The 21210-nt window shown below is 41.6% G+C and overlaps 1 protein-coding gene across 1 annotated transcript in view; it reads right to left on the bottom strand.

Annotated features, from left to right (window-relative positions):
• Window positions 1-21210, bottom strand: part of slit3 (slit homolog 3 (Drosophila)) — a 167175-nt gene that overhangs the window by 44704 nt on the left and 101261 nt on the right. Inside the window, exons 7-14 of the mRNA XM_058396991.1 lie at window positions 15897-15968; window positions 12473-12636; window positions 11791-11935; window positions 9569-9640; window positions 8302-8373; window positions 5919-5990; window positions 1839-1982; window positions 1354-1517 (exon numbers count right to left, since the gene is read on the bottom strand). Coding sequence (XP_058252974.1) covers window positions 1354-1517; window positions 1839-1982; window positions 5919-5990; window positions 8302-8373; window positions 9569-9640; window positions 11791-11935; window positions 12473-12636; window positions 15897-15968 — 905 coding nt within the window. The remainder of the gene's footprint in view (window positions 1-1353; window positions 1518-1838; window positions 1983-5918; window positions 5991-8301; window positions 8374-9568; window positions 9641-11790; window positions 11936-12472; window positions 12637-15896; window positions 15969-21210) is intronic.

The raw sequence follows: 21210 nt of genomic DNA, 5'->3' as shown, positions 1-21210 counted from the left end.
TGTTGGCTCTCCCGCTGTGCTTGTTACTGTGCTGCTATAGGGACACAGGCAGAGCTGTAATTAGGGGAAATCCTGGGGTTAATATCAAAGCAAGCGGCGGTTGCGCACAGCATCGAGCACACACACTACGCTCGCTACAGTCGACGGGGCGGCTTCACTTTCATGGCTGTTTTGTCCCCGTGGATGTTGATGAACCTTCAAAAATGCATTGTGACGGTTTTTTTTTTTTGTTTTAACGTGTATCCTGGTGATGTCCCATGAGCACTCTGAAGCCTGGCAGTGTGAATGTAGAACTGCTCCAGGCCTGAGGATGCCACACAGCTCCCTCTCCAGGGCAACCACACACACACACACACACACACACGCAGAAACCTGGCAGCCTTTCTAGGTTCCCTTCCTTTGTGATTTCAAATAAATGATGCAAATAGGACAAAAATGTCATGGTGCATCACCTTTTTTAGGTTTCACATGTAAACATCCATGAAAAACATTCATTCTATTGCTTTTTCCTGCTGCTACCTGATGATCTTGTTTTAAAGAATCATTAGCTAAGTTAGCTAGCTAGTTTTCACACTAGCTACGTATGAAAAAAAGGTCCCAGTTCTAAACACACTCCATTTACAGCTGTTTAGCTAACATTGCTAGCAAACTTGGTAGCTAGCAGTAATTACACTAAGAAAACATGAAGCTAATGTTACCTTGTAGCTTGCTACTTTTAAATACGTGATAAAATCAAAATCATACGCCTAACGTTAGCTAGTTTGTTGTTAAACACGACAGATACCTTGCTAACTGAATTAATGTTGCTAAACTATTTTAGTGTAATCAAAAGGTGTATTTTACTTCCTAATGTCTGTCAATGAACATCCCTTCAAGCCTTAATTTTGGGCGTTAAAGAATTTTGAAACTTGTTCCTAATCTTTATCCTTAAATCATACTGCAAAGAGCAGCTAAGAAGTCAATTAGCTGTCCCATAGTCAGTTAGCTTGTTAGATTATTAGACCATTACAACTCCCTTGTGCTGTCAGCAGTGCACTCTATGTCCTATATTAAGGTCTCAATATGTATATTTATGGATCTAACCAACATGTCCAGACATGGCTCCAATGCTTTCCTGGAAAGATTTCATTTTAGGTGGCACTGTTGGCCGGCATGAGTGCAGTACTGAAGTAACGTGCCAAACCTCTGATCTTGTCCTTGAACTCAGAAGTGTGAATCAGTGGACCTATTGCATATATATATATATATATATATATATATATATATATATATATATATATATATATATATATATATATATATATATATGTGTGTGTGTGTATGAGATAGAGAGAGTGAGTGTGTTAAGGCTACCTGTGCAGCGGAACTTCTTGCCCTTGATCTGACTGATGCGCTTGTTGGCGAGGCGGCGCGGGTGGCTGCAGCGTGCACCGCTCGTCTCGATGGGGTTGTCAAACAGGTAGTCAGCCAGCCACTTCAGGTGGCAGTCACACATGAAGGGATTCTGAGCAAGATGTCTGAGGAGGTACAGGGTGTGAGAAGGAAAGGAATGTAGCAGCAGAAGAAAAGGAAATGGGAAGAAGAAGAATATTAAATGTTTTATCGGAGTCGTTCCATAATAATAGATATAAACATAAATACACTCTGATAATGTGTGGGTGTTAATAGCTTAATTATTTTGTCACTTCAGCTTAATAGGAGCTTTTAATTACTAAGTGACCGAATGATTCATGTGTGTGAAACATGTATGTGAAATCAGATCAGCGGTGGTTGCTTAGAGACTAGAGTGTGTTGCTGAAGTGGACTGAGATGTGTGTGTGTGTGTGAGTGTCTCGTACAGGGTCTTGATGGAGCGCAGCGGGGTGAACAGGCCTTTGCTGATGGTCTGCAGCTTGTTGTCATAGAGAGAGAGCAGATTGAGGCTCTGCAGGTCTTTGAAAGTGTTCACCCTCAGGCAGTTGATCTTGTTGGCGTTAAGCAGCCTGGATGGACAAAAAAATCCTTCAGTCAGAGCCACGGTGAGCACACAAAACACTAACATAATACACGTCCGAGTCCATGTGTCATTGATCAAATTTACTATTCAGCCTTTAGATTAGACCGGGAGCTTTGAGTTGTGTTATGTAGTGCCATGCTGTATAGAATGGATGTGTTGTATTTGGGGATTAGTAAAAGGGTAGTAAAGTAAAAGGTGCTTGTGAGGTCCAGATCTAGACATCTAGACTGAGAGCCTGAATAAGTCTGAATAAAGCAGCCGGCTTAGCACCTCTAAGGCCCATTTCTTGGCAATTCCACCAAAAAATCTTTGACAATTTAAAGGACACTGATTTTTTTTTTTCATTCTTCACAGGGCTGAGCACAAAGCATGCCTCGCTCTGAGCGCTTTTATGTCTCGGAGCCGCCAGCAGAGTCAGAGATGCTGTAAATTCATGATGCCTCTCTGCTGGCATGCCAATCTGTACAGAAGGAGTGCAGCATCACAAATAACTTCAGAAGTTATTTCTGTAAACCAGAATGGAAAAATCACAGGCTGCATTTTGCTTCGCCCAGATTTCCACAGTGCATCAGAAAAAAAAAATAAAAAATACAATTTACTGGAAGGCATTCAGGATACACGTCTGATTTCACGGTCACTTAGACAACCCAAAACTCTTAATACACTCACATCTACGCTTTTAGGTTATTTAGTAAAACCAGATGCACATTTGCATCTCTTTTTTTTTTCAAGTTCACGTCCATATGCCCTGGTCTTCCACCTGCTTTGTTCCAGTTTTGTATGTCTCTCTTACTTAGACTGCCTGACAGTCGACTAACACGGAGCCTGTGTTTAATTACGGAAAGCCGTTCTAATGAGGCTTTGTCTCACAGTGAATGCATGCATCGTTAGCCTGCTCACCGGGGGAGCTAATTAGGTGTGGGGATTTCAAAAAAGATGAAAACAAGGAAACCCTGTTCACAACAAGGCGAAACAAAACATCACCAAACACTTTAAGTAGCATTTTTTTTTCAGGAACTGTGCAGGGTGTTCCCTTTGGATGGGCTTTAACTGTAGTACTAACTACACTCATTAGAGCAGTGTTTCCCTAAAAGGACATTAATGCTGCCAAAACCTGCTCTATGCTCCTTGATACACTTAAGTCAAAAACAGAAAGGTCTAAAAGTCAATTTGAGCCAAAACGATGCCCGAAAACCTGCTTAGGAGCAGTGCTGACTCCTCTGCAACTAAAAAGAAATCACAGAAAAAGATAAAATAGCTGCTATCAGTAATCCACATCGCAGTCATGTTAATATATCTGGCTAAAGGAGATCTTTTGATGAGATTTCTATAAAAACATATAGTGATTATGAATGTAGACGTCTTACTTAATAAAAAATGCAAGAGCTCCAGATATAAAGGTTTTGACAACTCTTTTTCTTTGCCTAAAATGACGTTAAACAAACTGGAAATATGATGAACTGCTGTTATGCATTTTATTAATGCGTTTGTTTCCATAGTAACGGCTAATTCACAAGGCCTTGAACGGCGGAAGTTCCATATACTCTAACCCAGAATTTAAAAAAAAAAAAAAAAAAAGAAAACACCAAAACAAACAAACAAACAAACAAATCAAATCATTGTTATGGTGCAACATTCGATATGGAGACTTTTATTTAATGTTTATGGAAGGAGTCTCCACTGTCAGTGCTTTGTAAATATCAGTCAAAATCAACAGGACAATGAAACTTGTGCTTTCTCAGTAACATCACAAGCTGCATATTTATATATTTTTTGTCTTATTAACTTCACAAGAAAAATAAATAAATAAATCGAGGCTTCTGGTGTGAAAAGGAGAATGTTTCTAGCTGCTGTAACAAAAGCTATAACAGGAACATGTTTTAGAGATTTGCCATCACATTAAATGTAACTGTAAATGGATAAAAAAAAAGTTTGGTGTCGTTCTTTAATTTGAAAAAATAAAAAATAAACAATTAAATAAACAAATAAATAAATAAAACATAAATAAATAAATAAACAAATAAAAATAAATAATTTATTTTATAAATAAATAAATAGTTTATTTACCACACCTACACTATATACTGTACACGGGTCAAAACCTAAGCACATGTTTACCGTGTAGTATCTCATGCTTTCCAGCTATTATTTCGCTACTCTGTTATTACTCTTTACTTTAATAGAGCAAAGTGAATTAGGATTTATTACTACATTTCATTTCTTCCTGAAACCATTTATCATCCCCAGAGCACTAATCAGTCCCTCCAGGATTTCGCTGTTTTTTTTATTTTTATTATTGTCACAGCTAAAAATGTTTCATTGTTTTTTTTCTCCAAAATCGGTGATGTAACCTGCAGATTTTTTTTTGAATCTGTGAAATTGCAAGCACAGGATTTTTCCTTTAAACTCCAACCATAACATTAGGACCACCTGCCTAAAATTCTGTTGGTCCCGCTCTTGCGGCCAAAACAGCCCTGACCTGTCGAGGCATGGACGCCACTAGATCCCTCAAGGTGTGCTGTGTTATCTGGCAGCAAGACGTTAGCAGCAGATCCTTAAAGTCCTGTAAGACTAAAAGGATACTTTTGATAGATACTGACCACTGCGGACCGGGAACACCCCACAAGAGCTGCAGTTCTGGAGATGCTCTGATCCAGTCGTCTAGCCATCACAATTTGTCCCTTGTCAAACTCGATCAAATCCTTACGCTTGCCTATTTGTCCTGTTTCCAACACATCAACTTTGAGGACAAAATGTTCACTTGCTGCTTAATAATATATCCCACCCACTAACAGCTGCCATGATGAGGAGATAATCAGTGTTATTCACGGCACTTCTCAGTGATCATAATGTTATGCCTGATTGGTGTATGTAATCACTTTCTATGATAGCTGTATTCATGTTGGATGCATATGAATGGAAGAAGCCTTTCGCTGAATGTGTGCTGTGATGTCACATGACATGTCTCGTCCCGAAATCTGCAGGTAATATCGAACAATTAGATTTTGCTTGATTTTGCATTAATTCATGTGATCACAAGATCATAAAATCCTAGAGGGGATAAATAACGCAACTGTGATATTATTAATAAAGATGATTTCCTCTCTTTTCTGTAGCAAATGTTATGAAAGCAAGTTTTTTTTTTTCACTTAGAGAATGAGGTATAAGGGTTTTTTAATAGCTACAGCCCTTTGGTGTACAGGTGTGCTGGGAGAAGCAGAAATGTGGAGCGGCCGCAGGTCTCTGAGGGGCATTTTGAGAAACGGTGCATTAAGGGGGAGAAGAAAAAAAATGTAAATCACAAAAGCACAGGAAATGTGACTCATTAGGACACTAACAAGGCAAAGAGTGGAAGGTGCAGGGCAGCACTGCTGGAATCGACGTGTTCCTGGCTGATAATAACTCGCTGACATGTCCTTGCTCGGCTCGATCCGGCCATGCGCAGGCAAGGACGCAGCCAGACTACCCCCCCCTTGCCTCAAAGTGTGAGAGGCAGCTCCAACAAGGTCATTAAAGCACACTGATTTCCTCAAATTACACCACTAAACACAGGCATCGTGTTTGAGCAATGTTTCTGAGTCTACATCAATAGGACGAGGTATGAGAGATATGCTTTGTAATCAGGTCCAATTTAAATGCTAATGACGTTAGGTATACTCCTGAGGAGGAGGAGGAGGAGGAGGAGGAAGAAGAGAAACACCAGAAGAAATATCAATGCGTCTTCCTCTAACAAGTCGTCCAAACGGTCCATCTGAGAGTTGGAAAAGGTTTTTCGGGCTTCAGGATGCTCTTTTTGTTCTTTTTGCATGAGCTCTTTTTATGAGTTGGAGCAGAGGGAAATGAAATAGCTCACACACAGACACACACACACACACACTATCCTGCTGCTACTGGTTGCAGATGGGATAGAAACAGTACTTACAGCAGTTGCAGGGAGACAAGGCCATCAAACAAGCCTTTGGGGATCTCAGCAATTTTGTTCCCATACAGCACCCTGTACACAGACAGAAACACAGCAAAGAGAGCTCTGTAAATCACCTCAGCATGATCACTGTGGGTCTAATACACACCGTACATGACATAGGTCTCTCTCCACTCCACACTACATTCCTAACACTGACTGCATTCACATGTTCCACTTCATCTCTCTCTCTCTGACTATCTGTCTCTCTCTCTGTCTCTCTCTCTCTCTCTATTTGTGTCTATCTCGCTGTGACTCTCTGTCATCTCTCGGATCCTCTCTCTATCTTTCTTTCTGACTCTCTCTTTCTGACTCTCTGTCTCTCTCTCTCTTTCTGACTCTCTGTTTCTCTCTGTATCTCTCTCTAACTCTCTGTCTCTCTTTCACTCTTTCTGACTCTCTCTCTCTCTGTCTCTCTCCGACTATCTCTCCCTCTCTCTCTCTCTAATCAATTAGCAATAACAAAAATCTTTGTGTATGTGTATGACAAAATGATTAAGGTCAATGTGAATGAAGTATCTAATCACTGGATGGAGGTTAATTATCATTTTTTAAACATTCTGTTAAATTCGAGAATAATTATCCTGTAAATAGTTGAAATGGAAGATTTTTTTTGGCCAGACTGGTTGCCACAGACGTCAGTGTCAAAGAATGCTTTGGTAGTGAGTTGAGGCTGGAGGTTTCTGAATGTATAATGTGACAGCCAGGGTTCTGGCGCTGACAGAAATGTTTGGATTACATCCTCAGAACATGAGCGCTGTTACTGCACACATCTACAGTAAAAGCCACCTATAGCAGGTTAGCATAATTCCATGAACAGCTACAAGAAATATGGTATTGGTGATGGAGAAGAGTAAACAAAAATACAGAAAATGATTTGACTGACTGATTAAGCATAGACATTTTTTTCTTTAAGTCTATTGCTATGATTTTATCAGGATTATCTTACAAATAATCATCTTCATCACTAGTCTTCATGTGTATATGCACAAAACAAACTAGGTACAAAAAAATTGTCCTTTGAGGGAAAAAGTTTTCACATTTTCTTTGTACACAGGTGGCCTGGGTTCTCAGGTGATATTATGAGGCACACAAATCCTTGTTATTACTCAGAACATTAACAATATTTATTTGCAGCGTGTCAGCATTGCCCCAGTGGATAATCTCATGTGGATGCTGGAGATTTGTACCGAAGAACTGCTGCTGTAATCATAAAGACTTCCCTGTGCTCGCTGCAGGACGGACAGTATATAAACAAACCGAACATCGTTTGAACACACTTAGTACTGTCTGACTTTATTATTATCGCCACACATACATTACAGCATTGTGGAATTCTTTTCTTAGTCTATCCCAGCTGAGGAAGTTGGGGTCAGAGTACAGGGGCAGCTATGATACAGCACCCCTGGAACAGGGAGGGTTAAGGGCCTTGCGCAATTGCCCAACAGTGGAGACTGGTGGTGCAGGGGCTTGAACACTGATCCTCCAGTCAACACCCAGAGCCCCAACAGGCCTTTATACTATACTTTATAGTACATTTATAATCCCACCATCCTGTATTTATTATTATTTTATTTTATTTTATTTTATTTTATTTTATTTTATTTTATTTTATTTTATTTTATTTAATTTTTTGCCTCCATCACCTCAGGATTGTACCAGTATAAACCAAAAAAAAATATTTAAGCCTATATTACTGCTTTCAAGGCAGACACTGCTGCTTAATTCCATTTATTTCTAGACAAAAACTCTTCCCCCAATCTGGTTTTCTGGAAACATTACAGGGTGTAGACTATAAACAGTTCACTCTGAACCTACAATCCAAATGAATTCAGGGTTCAGAGAAATCCTGAAATGTAAATATAGCCTGTGTAAGTGAGCAGATCTTTAATTGCAGCACAGGAAATAAGTGAGTGCTGAAAGACTGAGGCCTGTCATGACGTCAGCTGCCTGAACTGAGCTCACACAGAGGAATTCCAATAGAATTAATATGCACAGGCTGAGGTCGTGTCTTCAGGTGATGGGAATGGGAGCCGTCTCTTGTGTTCACACCGTGCAGATGTCGACGTCCATGCACATGCATACACACACACACACACGCACACATACACACACACACATGCACACATACATACACACAGACTCAGGCTACTGTTGCCCTACATGCTGATTTATTTCCTTTATTCAACAGCTGTCTCGTGTCATGTCTTTTACCAAAGACACTAATTACCTGGTTGAAAAATGCAAGGAATCTGAAACATGCCTGTGAGCATGCCAGTGCACTTGTTTATGCAGGTATGTGTTGTGTGTGTGTGTGTGTGTGTGTATGTGCCAAAATACTCACAGTGAGGTGAGAGAGCGCAGGCCACTGAAAGCGTCATCAGCGATGTCTGAAATCTGATTCTTGCTCAGATCTCTGAAAAGCCGACAGGGGAACAGAGATGTTAAAACACATGCCTGCGGCTAAAAAAAAAAAAAAAATAGAGATGTCTTTCACCGAGAGCGTGTTACACTCGGAGCTCTGAAACAGCACGGCATTTAATGCGTCACTCAAACATTCCCCTCGTTCCACTGCTGATTCTTTTATTAGCAAAAATATGCATTTAGTAATACTTGTGATCATACAGTATAATTCCACACTTGAGTCGTTGGAGATCTGACACATTAAGGAAGAAACTGATACAATATTAAAATGCGAAAGGAATTTCGAACATGACTCATGAAGTGTTGATTCATTTTCTACAGCTTCTATAATAATAGTTATTCAAATCATATAATTAATGTGGGCATGAATGCGCTCTGATTCTTTATCCTAACAACTTAGACAGGACAAAAACTCTGATTTAATCAGAAAATCCTTTTTTTATTTTGGAAGGAGTGGAGCTTTGTAACATTTCCATTCTGGTTTTTGATACTGGAAAGGTTTCATGTCAACATGATTATTATTTTTTTTATTTCAAGAGAGGTATAAAAGGAGAGATCCTTTTTAGCTGTTATACTAAACTGTTTCATGAACAGCATTAATAAATAAAAAAATGTATTAATAGCTAATATAATGTGGAGTAAGATGAAAACAACACATTAGGACATTGCCCCACTACCATTTTGTTGATTATTTCCATATTATTTCCACTTTACATATTAAAAGTCTGATGTCATCAAATGTCACATAAAGTATATATATATACTAAGCAATAAGGTATATGATACTATTTTATATTTAAGTCATATTTTGAGGTGATCAGAATATGTCTTTATTTGTTTCTAACATATTAACAGACATCATCACACCAATGTGAGGCAGCAGGAACCCTGCCGTCACATTTTGCAGTCATACTGTCACTTGCAGTGTAAACAGAGTTGGCAGGTCAATGCATTACCCAGACGCCTAAGAAAAAAAAAAAAGGTGATCGCAACCAAATTACAAACACAACAAAGCAACAACCTACTCAAGGTTATTGGAAATCGTGCAAGCGTGCAACGGGCAAATAGTGCTGAGGTGGCTAGGAAAAGGAATGACACATAAACAGTGTGTTTACAGCGCTGCTATGCATAGGTTGCTGTAAATGCCCCTCTCGGGATCTGTCTCTGCAAAGGAGGCTAATACTCACATTCTTTTCAGCTTCTTATATGGAGAGAAGGCCCCAGGTGAAATGCTCTTAATCAGGTTTTGTTCCAGTCGACTGCAAAAAGAAAAATGGGTTAAATGTGACTCTTACTTTACAGTTCAACACAATACACAATTTCAATGTATAGAATTGTATACGACCAGAGAGGCTAGGGTGCATGGTGTTATCGGGACGCGGGTCTTTTTTATCTAATGTCTGTTACTTTTTGTGCATTTTAGTACAGTACAGTACAATTTTCCCATAGGAAATAATGTAAATGTAGATACTACAAATACGAAGTGTATGCAAACTGAGGGCTGATTACAAAGAACTGACCAGTGCCATTTCAGGTCAAGGGTCCACAGCTTTTGAAGGCAATGTTGGTATTGTGGGTTAACTCTTTCGAAACTTTCACTGACTGCAAAAAAAATTCGTGATATTCGTAAACTAGCTTCACTTGGCTTCGCTTGGCTTTCCACTGACGGAAACAAGTTTTGAACGGCTCCCGGATGTACACGCAATTTAGCCGGCGTCCGGTTTGGTTCATATGCCAGAAATGCTTCGTATGCCAGTGAAAAGTTTAAATTCTTAATGTGAAAATTCTTAAGAGAGGGCATTCATATGCTGAGGTTCCACTGTATGTGCATTTTCAGCCTGTGTGTGTTATGTCGTATTGTGCCAGTGTGCTTAGATGTGTTCCCACAAAAAAAAAAAAAGAGCTCTGCAAGTTGAAGGCAGAGACATTAGTCTGCATAAGGTATCTCTTCCCTCTGCAAACTAATCCATCTTTGCCACCGTACAGATGCCTGTACCCCTGGCTCATTTCTGTATGGATGAGCTCAGGCTGGCAGTTAAAGCTCCTACAGGTGAATTACTGAGTGAGCCATCCAGCCATTTGATGCAGATCGAGAGACTGGTGCAGATTGAGAGGAAATGGGTTTGAGTTTTCAATCTCCTCTGGCACGCTCCATGATTCACTCCTGGCAGCTGCCACAGCAAACACGGCTCGGTCAAAACGAACCCGAAGCCCAGTGACGTTCGGCCTGTACATCATTCAATTAGTGCTATTTGTTTTTGGCCAGGGGCATCGCTTGAGTAATGTATCAGGCCTAGTGCAACCGTTTGTTACACAAAGGTCATACACTACTGGCAGAAACTGCAGGACGAGGAACGGTACATATCAGGGCAATTACGCATCTGTCCTTTGGTGCAAACAAGAGCTGTACGATCAATATGTATATCAAATACACAGGCTGAGACATTGCAAAGCCGGTGGGAATCCAATCAGCACACACACACACACACACACACACACACACATGCTTACATGCTGCCCTCTACACTGCTCAATGTGTGTGCAACCATGAAGGCTTTCTGATTAAATGTACTATTTAAATACAATTAGAGTTCTCTTAAATGTTTACATATTCAAGAACATAAATCTGCATTTGATGAATATTTAAGGTCACATTTAGTCACATTAGTTTAATGCAAGTCATTTGAAACATAATTCCAAAGCCTTCTGGAAAAAAGGCCTTGAATAAATGGACTTCCATTATGGTGCACTCGAAAAAAAAATCAATCCTAAAAGTCATATCTATATGGAAGTAGTTAAGAGTGTAGAAAAAGTTCAAATTTCAAAAGTTCACCAACGTGTTGTCCAGTGTGTAGTGAACAGGAAGTGTGATGTGTGTTCTAAAATTGATCTGATAACAGTATAGTGGGGAGGTCTTTAAGCTATAGTCTGTATGTGGGTGTGATTGAGTTAAGTCCACTGCAGGGCTGCTGATTAGAACAGGGTCCAGGAGCGATCTCATTTGCCTGACTCCAGCTCTTTGGCTGCGTGTATAATTGTCCTGAACTTCGAAGTAAAATGTGAAGGACCCTGAGCCGGAGGAAGCCGCAGCTCCGGCAGAGTTCTGACGCTCCTGCTAATGAGGTTGTGAAGTGCAGCACTAATGGCCTGCGCTACACGACAGGAGGAGATGAGAAGTGAACCTGGCTATTATCACAGTGACTTTATGTGTTTACTACACTGGCGATAGAGAGCCAGGGAGAATAAAGAGAGGAAGAATGAGGGAGTGTGAGAGAGATAAGGAGAGAAAAATACAGATAAAGGCTAAGACAGAGAGAGAGAGACAGACAGACAGAGAGAGAGAGAGAGAGAGAGATAAAAATGAATGGTGAGAGGTGAGCGGTGTGATTTGATGGGCGGGAAGACTCACATTTCTACGATGCCCTCTGGCAGATTGGCCGGAATTTCAGTAAGGCCTTTTCTCCTGCAGTCCACGATGTTGTTGTTGCAGGTGCAGCTGGCAGGACAGACAGACGCTTGGGGAGCACAAGACCTCGGTTCTGACTGAGTAGGGCCTGGAAACAAAATCGGCAGGAGAGAGAAAGATCTTATTCCCTGATAAAATGCAAGAACAACAGAAGAAACACGGGACACGGAGGTATCGTTTCAGAACGGAAATTGTGTAAATACCAAAGTCAGTCTGCATGACGCATGTGCAAAAAAAAGATCTGTGTTACACTTCATACAGGAACACGATCACAACACACACAGCCTCTGCTGCTTTATTGTCTTTCCTTGCTGTTTAATAATTCACATTTCGTCGCTGGAGCGTATTCCTCAGTTGATTAATGAGAAGGGGAAGGCAGAGGGGCTTAATTAACAAGCCCTGGATGGGAATATTTGCACCAATTAAACAATGAGGTCTATTAGAACATTGCATAGAACATTGTACGGAAACAAAGACATATTTGCTTATATTATACAGGCTAATGATGGCACATTATGCATCATTTAATGTACATTTCGTGATTGTGCAAGATAAGCAGTATTTTCATGGAAAATGGAAGGATTATTATCTAAACAACAGCTTTAATTTTGTGTGTGTGTGTCACCTGTACAAATGAATTCTCGTTTCTGCACATCAGGGACGTTGAGACCTCTCATGTGGGTGGGGGCCATGCATTGCGTGAAGGGGGCCAGGCTCCGCCTCTGCCGCAGCCAGTCAGAGAGCCACGACAGGTGGCAGTCACAGTGCAGGTTGTTGGAGTGCAGACGGCTAGCGATACGTAGACAAAAGATGGAGAATTAGAATTTTACTGCCCGTTTGATCGACACTTTATTCAATCGAGACGATACAACTATGCATTTGAGGGTTAAGAGTCTTGAGACGTACGAAAGCAAAATAAAGAGAAATGGATAAACAAGATGGGGAGAAGAAGGCATAGAGTGATTCTGAGGGCAAAAGAGAGCAGAGGGAATAGAGTGACGGAGCCAGAGTTAGATTTAAAGGGAGAGTGAGACAGAGTATAAATGAAATAAAGACAGGGACAGACATCAGTGTGAAACGCCTCAGTAGAGATTCTTATTTTCTGGGGCCGTCTGCCTGGTAAATGAGCGATCACTGAGCAGTACGTAATGACTGGAATAGAGTTCGCTAATGCTGAACGGAGATACTGAGGGCTGCATTTTAATTTGCGCTGGAATGTCCTCACATCATTCTATTCATGAAGAAACAAATGCAGCCAAAGAAAATATGACATAGCACCATCAAACACAATTTGGAATGTAATTTGAGGAGATGTCCCAAAATCAAAGCAAATAATTCAAAGCGTTTCTGCTGGGTTAAGGCATCAGCCAGGCCTGGCAATTTCCTTTACTACTCTACATATCAAAAATACATTTGCAGCACTTGCGTAATGCAGTGAGTCTTTTGTGATTCACAATATTTCTCACCATGACACATGCTCATGAAAGAAATTGCTCCCTTTTGCCAAGAGTGCCATTTCATCAAGGTCTCCACCAATACGGAGGTGTCCCAATACAACCAACTATCTTAATATCTACCTCTACGGGCCATTACACGCCACAGAGGGGGACAAGAGCTGCAGAAAGAGAGGCGTCAGCAAATCAAAAGAGGACGGCTGTACCCTTGACAAAAGCAGGCAGATTGAATAATAAGCTAAAATCCTTCTTTGGAGGGGTCACAAATTTGCCCATTGAGGATAACCATAGGGACAAGAGCCTTTCCCATTATAAATCTAGTTTACAGCTTCCTGGTGTTGCGGATTAATTACGGATGAGTGGGATTACGGAGATGGAGGGCATGCGGAGTACGAATCCCAGGTGTCCCAGGTGTAGCTTCGGAGCGTGCACAAAAGAGCAGCTCAGTGCACCTAGCCTATTGACCGGCCTCCCCAGAAAATGACTACTCTTCTAGCTGCGGGAGTCTGCTCGCTCTTTTTATTTGGCTGAGTTATTGAATGGCGAGCACCACAGGGTGATATCATTTGATCTAATTGAATGGTTGCTGCACTAAGAGAGGGAGTAGGGAACAGGGAAGGAGAGGACAAAATGGGTGGTAGTGGGGAAGGGGAGGTGGGGTTGAGGTAAACTGAACTATTTCATCAGAGACCTGGTGCCATCCCCCCCAATCCTACTAAAGGGATTACGGTCCTCTCTAAACATTTGATTTAATAAGTTGTTTTTACGAGCAAACAAATTCAATACTGAGATTGTAGGGATATTAAGGGATGAAAATTCAATATGAGGGTACTGGGTAGCAGAGACGGCCTCGCTGCTGATAATTCAATACAGCCGAGGGAGCAGAGCGTCAGCAAATTCGATCCCCCACACGAGGGGGCGAGTCTGTCAGCCTTCTTGATGGATGGGAGCTCGGCCAGACTGACTGGTTGAATGCAGAGGAGGCTGTTGGAGGCAGGACCTCACGGTGGCTTTGGAGCCGTAGACCCCTGCATAAAAACTCAGAGGAAGTGAAAACCAGAGCTTCCAGAAGGTTCTAGTCGCCTACTGGCCCACACAACGCCTTGGCCTTTAGGGTTTCAGGGGCTCAGACAGTCTGTGCCCCCCAAAACGTAGAGCACAACTAGTGGTTACCACTGACATCCTCTTTTATTTATGTCTCTCCTGAACCCTTATTCTCCACCGCATGCAAATCATAAGAAAAGCCACCGCGATTCCATTCTAATACACAGACGTGGGCACAGATGGGATCCATCCAGGCGTGGTTTGGTCACCGCAGAATTATTTGCATCGATTGCGGGTTAAATCCAACAGCACAAAAGTGGTGTAGTGACATGGGTTTGTACCCGAGCCATGTTACCCGACGCAGTGAACACAATGACGCCTGCACAAACAGACGTCTGAGAATTACCAAAGTCCCAGAGACGAGCTAGTGGTTCCCCGCTGAGCGCCAAACCTCAGCTGAGAAGGAAGACTCTGGGATTTAATTTAAGTTTGTTTAAATATGTGTGTGTGGGTTTTTATAGGTATACCACAAAGATCTGTGTTATATCTGTGATGCATTTTAGGAAGACTCTAGTGGCAGAAATCTTACACAATAATCACTCTAAGCAAGTGATGATCAGTAGCTCACTGGTATGGTTCTAATCACTAAATAGGTGGGGAGTTTATTCCTAGAGCTGTTAGAGATTCACCAAGGGGAGTTTTGAGCGGATTCAAACAGTCTGAGCAGCAGTGAAAAATCAGCCATGTTAACTGAGCTGAAAACATAATGTTTTTACTGTTCACATTTACATTTACGGCATTTGGCACATGCCCTTATCCAGAGTGACTTACAGAAGTCAGTGAATACAACGATTCTGGTTCGCTAGATCATGGATTAATAATACCATTTGACTGAAAATCTTTTGGGAGGAAATACAGCAAGATGAACAAAAAAGTGTTCAAATAAAACAAGTGCTAGTTTAAGTATAGGTAGGTCTTTGAAGACTTTCAGTGACAGAGCTGTTCAGACATCTAGGTGTCTAAGTTCATTCCACCAACTAGGTGCCAGAACAGAGAAGAGCTTTATGTACCCTGAGAAATGGTGGGAGCAGTCGGGCAGTGCTGGAGGATCTGAGGGAGGTGGTGCATTGCGGGAAGTGATAAGATCTTTGAGCTAAGAGGGTGCTGGTCCGTTTTTGGCTTTGTAGGCAAGCATCAGTGTTTTAAATCTGATGTGGTTATCTACCAGAAGCCAGTGACAGAAGCATTTTACAGCTCAATCACCTAAATATGCACTAACCAGCTGAATTCCCTTGCCACTGCCAGCAAGCAGTTCCTGACCGCACAGCTGATAATATTGCTAATAATTACACCCTCGCTTACTCTTCTCAAATTTGAAATGGTACAAATGCTTCTTTTCCTGTCTCTTACTTGTTTTCCTATATCGGCACTGGATGATTAAATTCAATCGTGTTTTTTCAAAGCGCTAAATTGCAAGCAGGGGGGAAAAAAAATCAATATCGCACAAGCCTACAGGAATAAATGTGAATGTAAATATACTGCAATACTCACAGAGTCCGCAGCTTGGGCATGTGGTTGAAGCTGGACAGTGGAATGAGGGTGATGTTGTTGTTGTTGAGAGTGCTAGAAAGCAAAAAAGAGATGAAAGATCAGACATCTGTATTGATCTGATGTAGCCTGGATAGTGTGCACACACTTTGAGTTGAGAACAACGAGGTGAGGTCGGAGAAAATAAAGACTAGCAAAGATATCAAGACTGATCTGTATGATGTCTATATTAGGATTAGGGGAGTTGTATGTGGCTTAAATATGAAGACATTATCTAAAAAAAAAAATCTCATCCTCTTCCTAATTTGGAGTAATCCTTCGCTCCGCTGGCGTGTGACGCCAACACTGTGTGTGCTAGCTGTTCCCAGCACTGTCATGGTGCACATAATGCATGATCGGTGTGTGTCCATGGCAGCGTGTAATCGGCTTTAAAATGAGATCATCAGTGGCGTGTGCAGCTGTAAACATGGCCGGCAGGCTTCTGTGCTTCCTGCCAGAGCAGCAGCCCTCCTTATTAGCATTAGTTAGCTGCCTTAATCTTGTACTCGAGCCATCCCACAGTCACCGGGGCCCAAACCCACCCTGCTTAGAAAGACACGGCGGGGTCTGGGTCTGGGTCTTCTCAACTGCTGCTCTAATGTTCCTGCTGAAAATGCTGAATGCTGCAGCTTCTCAGTCAGGGTTTGGGGGTTGGTCTTGTGTGCTTTGTAATCTAAGGGTCATTGGGGGGAAATGATGCCAGGGTTTTACAGTCCGGGCCTGTTAAATGCAGCACAGTGGCACAGAGCTGCGCTGAGGTGACGCCAGCGATGCGTGCTAGTGGAGCCGCTAAGCTTGCGCTTTTCACTCGCAAGCAGCTAATTCGACATAAACCTCCCGTTACAACGAGAAGGGAAGATGGATATGACCACAGGATAATATGTTTCTGTGTTTTCTGACATTGGACTCGTAATTCCGACAGTGGAAAATCCCCTTCCCCAACAACAGCATGGCTTTAAGAACGAACTGTTGCGAACAAAAAAAAAAGAGAGAGAGAGAAGAGAACGCAAATCCCTCCAAAACAAAACATTCCTGTGGAATTTTAATGTCAATCTTGACATTTATTTTGGCATAGCTCAGTAGGGGAACACTTTATTAAGACAGAGGAACAGGCAGAAAAAAAGCTTCTAAATGGCATGGAAAATTATTGTTATTGCACAAAAAAATATTACGCACAGGGAGGAGGAATCACCCTTTGTGAGAAGTTGACCAAAATCTCTCTCTCCTCCCAATGAGAGGAACGCAATCTTCTTTTCAAGGCCTCTAAAGCTTGGAGCCAGAGCTCAGCTCCGGGGATGAGAGCAGTGGAAGATCTGGCCTGAGAGAGCAACGCCCTGCTAAAACCTTCAATACTAAACCATAGCAGTGGAAAAAAAAACGTGCAGGGAAGGACTAACACTTGTGATCGCTGGCTCAAGTTCTTCCAGAGGTGAGTGAGCGAAAAAAACAAAACAAAAAAAAAAAGTTCTTGTGGCTTTGGCTAGGGTACAGTTCAAGCACAAAGGGATGAATACAGCCAGAATGCAATATGGGAAAAAAACAATCCAAACTCTTCCAAGTGTACCTAACAGCTTGTGCTAACTGGGGTTGTGCTCTCCAACTCATCTATATTTCAACTGGCCAGATCCCAGCTATAATAAGCCACCATAAAAATAATCTATATGGATTTGTAGCCAGAGTTCGAGAAGATTAACTCTTGACTCTTTGAGGCATAATGAGACTGATTAACCCTTGAGTCTAAGCAGCTATTACATATCTGTTAAAAGACTCAGCGGCTTTACGTGACACAGAGGTCGCGTGGAAACTTTAGCAAATGAACACAAATCACATAGGACATGTTTTTTTTATTTAACAAACTGTTATTCTGTGTAATTAATATGAGTGACAAAGTAATTTCTGTGTCCCACATTGGCTTATCACAAATCTTATTTTTCCTTTCCTGTGAATAAGTCCAGGATGTCTCCAGAGGACGTGTATTCGAGCTGAAACGGAATAAAATCAATAGTGTCTCCTGACTAATAACATGCTGTGAAGCTTAACAATGTAATTTTATGATTTGATTTAAAGCGCTATTGACATGGCAGTCAATGGGATCGAGTAGCTATTAGCCTCTCAATCCCGTAGAGTTCCAATGACACCGGGACTGTCTCGATGGGACACCTTTTCTTTCTCAGCTCCTTTTTTTTACCCCATCGTCTTCTCAGCTATGTCAAGAAAGCTTTCCCACAGTCCCAGAAAGGCCGACGCTGAGGTCTCGAGTGCTCTCTGTGTTTCGCCAGTCCCTCATTAGAGAGGAGCTTGGAGAGGACCCTGGGTACGTCCCTCTTGAAGGGAAGTGAAATAAGAGAGGGGCTGTTGTGTGAAGGATGGCGGGTTAAATAGGGGCTAGTGGAAGACAGAGAAAGACAGACAGTGAAAAGGAGAGAGAGAGAGAGAGAGAGAGAGCGCTAGAAGCTGTCTGTTACTGAAACAGACACACACTCACACAGCTGGGAAAACCCGAGGCTCATCAGTATTGCTCTGCTCATCTTTTGTACGCTCGTGTCTGAACCATAGCTAACTTTACCTATCTGTTCCTTGTTCTTGATGTCTGGAGGTGAAGGTAAAGTTTCTCAGGCTACTTCTCTTTTACAATACCTCATCACAGAACAGGGTGATTGCCTTCCTCTTCATGTTTGATGGTAAGCCTGAGATGTGAGGTGACATTTACACAAGTGGTGCTCCTAAACAGAGCATCACTGCAGAGGCTGAGCCTACGTTCACGTCCATAACGACAAAGCGACCATTCATTCGTTTTCTATAAAAAACCGACGTCACCGAGACACGATCTCAGCAACAAAGCAACAATGAGACCTGGATCATCTATTTGGTTTGACATTTTTTTCAACTGCATTTAGATCCTGTTTACTGTCCCTTTAACTAAATCCCTATAAACAGATTTTTCATCTACAATGTGTCAGTGAGACGTTACATTAGTTTTCTTTGCTAATCTGCCAACACTTAATGCGAAACTAAGCATGTAACGTAAACTAAACAAACCAATTTTTATCAGAGCTACAAACGAGCAACTTGTCACATGTTAGTGTGAACATATGGAGAGGAAGGATACACATGCTGTCCAAATACCTCTGAAATTTCCGCTCTAGGCGCTATCGTTTACTGAACACTAACTGAAGCCATGCTGCAATGGAAATATTTGCCTTTCAACTAAAAAAACCAAGTCAAAATCAGATGTTATTGTACTCATTTGAAATAAATCCAGAAGGAAAAAACAGAAAAACATAAACACGATCTGACACACAAAGTCCCGTGCATATGGTTTGTGTTTAAGTGTTGGATTATTAGAGAAGAAATAATTATACAAGCTTGGAATTTCCTAAATAAAAGCCAGTTTTAACTGAAGATCGCCCATTTTGTGAGAGGTTGTAAAATAAATAAATAAATAAATAAATACATCCACACTGCTGCCTCTAAGAGTGTGGAAGTTCAGATTCAGTAGTAGTTCAGAGAGATACCTCTCTAGTCCTTGATAAGGCCTTTACTTCTTAAATACGAACAGATTAAATCTAAGCTCTTCCCTCTTTATTTCCCTCCTCCTGTTCTCACCGGGTGTTCAGGAGCAATTGATTAATTGTGCTTGCAGGTCCGACCATTGAGATGCCACCGTTTCACGGCTCTCTTCCTGAACCAGGCTTTTGCGTAGACTGAACAGAGATAAAGCAACAGGGCCGTGCGTAGTGGCAAGGCAATTTCCTGCACAGGAAAGTGCAGTTTGGAAGCTAATGACAGCTCCCCTCCTCCTCCCCTCTACTAATCCGTTCCCTCATTTAGCCACAGCCCGGCTCTCGCCACTCGCCTGCCTGTTGTCTGTCACATAAAGCCTTCTATTGACTAAAAGGCAAGCTTTCAATCAGACATGGCAGGAGTAAGACTCATTTCTCTTAGGGAAGGGAGAAAGAAATCAAGGATGCATGGAATATCTGATTGTCTGTTTGACCTCCCTATCCCCCCACCCCTCTTTTTTAGGGGTCATCACTCTGTAACTAGCAGCAGAGCAGAACATGACGAATGTTTCTCTAAGTGTTGAAATGATTCGGATAAAAAGGAGACTTGGAAAAGAGTAAAGTCCACTTCTCTGGCACCTTGTATTCAAAAGGTCACAGTTTTTTGGAAAGCAGAAAAAGCCCTAAACAGCCAAGCTGTAAAATGTGTTTTATTTATTTTCATTTGTAACCTCTCCTTGCATAAATCATAGGCAACATTTCTTTTCGTTGCGTCATCCATTTAGACTTCAATCACACACTGAGTCATTTTCCACCAGAACTGGACAGAAATGTAAAAACCTCAGTTTCCCAGTTTACCTCAAAACCTGCTTCTCAAAATGGGGTCCGGGGACGTCCAGGAATCCGTGAAGAATAGCCAGTGACTTTTTTAAAATGTATCACAATTTTGTCCGAGATTTAATATTCGTTCGTTTTTTTGTGTGTGTAATTATTACCCTATTTGTCTGTCCATTTGTACTGAATGCATTTAATACAAACCTCAATAGCTGAAGCAGCAGAGTCCAAGTAGCCTATAAATAAGATCCACTTGGACATAATGTGTTCTATCAATGTAAAGTCAGGGAATAGAAAAACTCCAATAAAAAGCCAAAATATGACCGTACATAGTAATGTTCATGAAATAAATCTCTACTAAGGGATTCTATGGAAAATCATTTTGTAGTTAAATGGGTCCCTGGTTGCAAAAAGTTTGAGAACCTCTGGCCTAAAGCAATCCAGAGCGAACGCTTTGAGCTTTTCGCTCGGGACGGACAGTAGACCCCCCGTGCTTGCTGGAATATGGAATGCTAATGGACTGTGTGTGAAAGCTCTCCTCTTTAACTACAGACACACTGCGGCCGTGGCTCCGAGCGCCTCTGCTTAATCAAAATGAGAGGAATGTCTTACTTAAATGGGATACGCTATAGTACGAGGCCGCATGCGCCGTAGAGACGGAGACGGCCATGATAACCTCATCCTCGTTTCAGTGAGGGGGTCTGTGCCAAGCTGTCAAGAAAATGCAATGCACGCACGATGACAAATGACAGCATTTGGCAGGACAGGGAGGTTCACTGTAATGTGAAAATTTGGTGCCTCTTGTCAATGCGTGGCACGAAGGAAGGTCACCTTTGGCATATGGCAGGGAAATGTCTCTGCACTTTCGTCCTCATAAAAAAATGACACGGCCCCGGCGAAAAAATTCACATGATTTGACATTTGATTCCAGGCCAGACTTT

The sequence above is a fragment of the Hemibagrus wyckioides genome, linkage group LG08, assembly GCF_019097595.1.
Source record: "Hemibagrus wyckioides isolate EC202008001 linkage group LG08, SWU_Hwy_1.0, whole genome shotgun sequence".
Lineage (NCBI taxonomy): Eukaryota > Metazoa > Chordata > Actinopteri > Siluriformes > Bagridae > Hemibagrus > Hemibagrus wyckioides.
The sequence above is the reverse complement of the archived record's forward strand: the minus strand, read 5'-3'. Positions and strand labels throughout refer to the sequence as shown.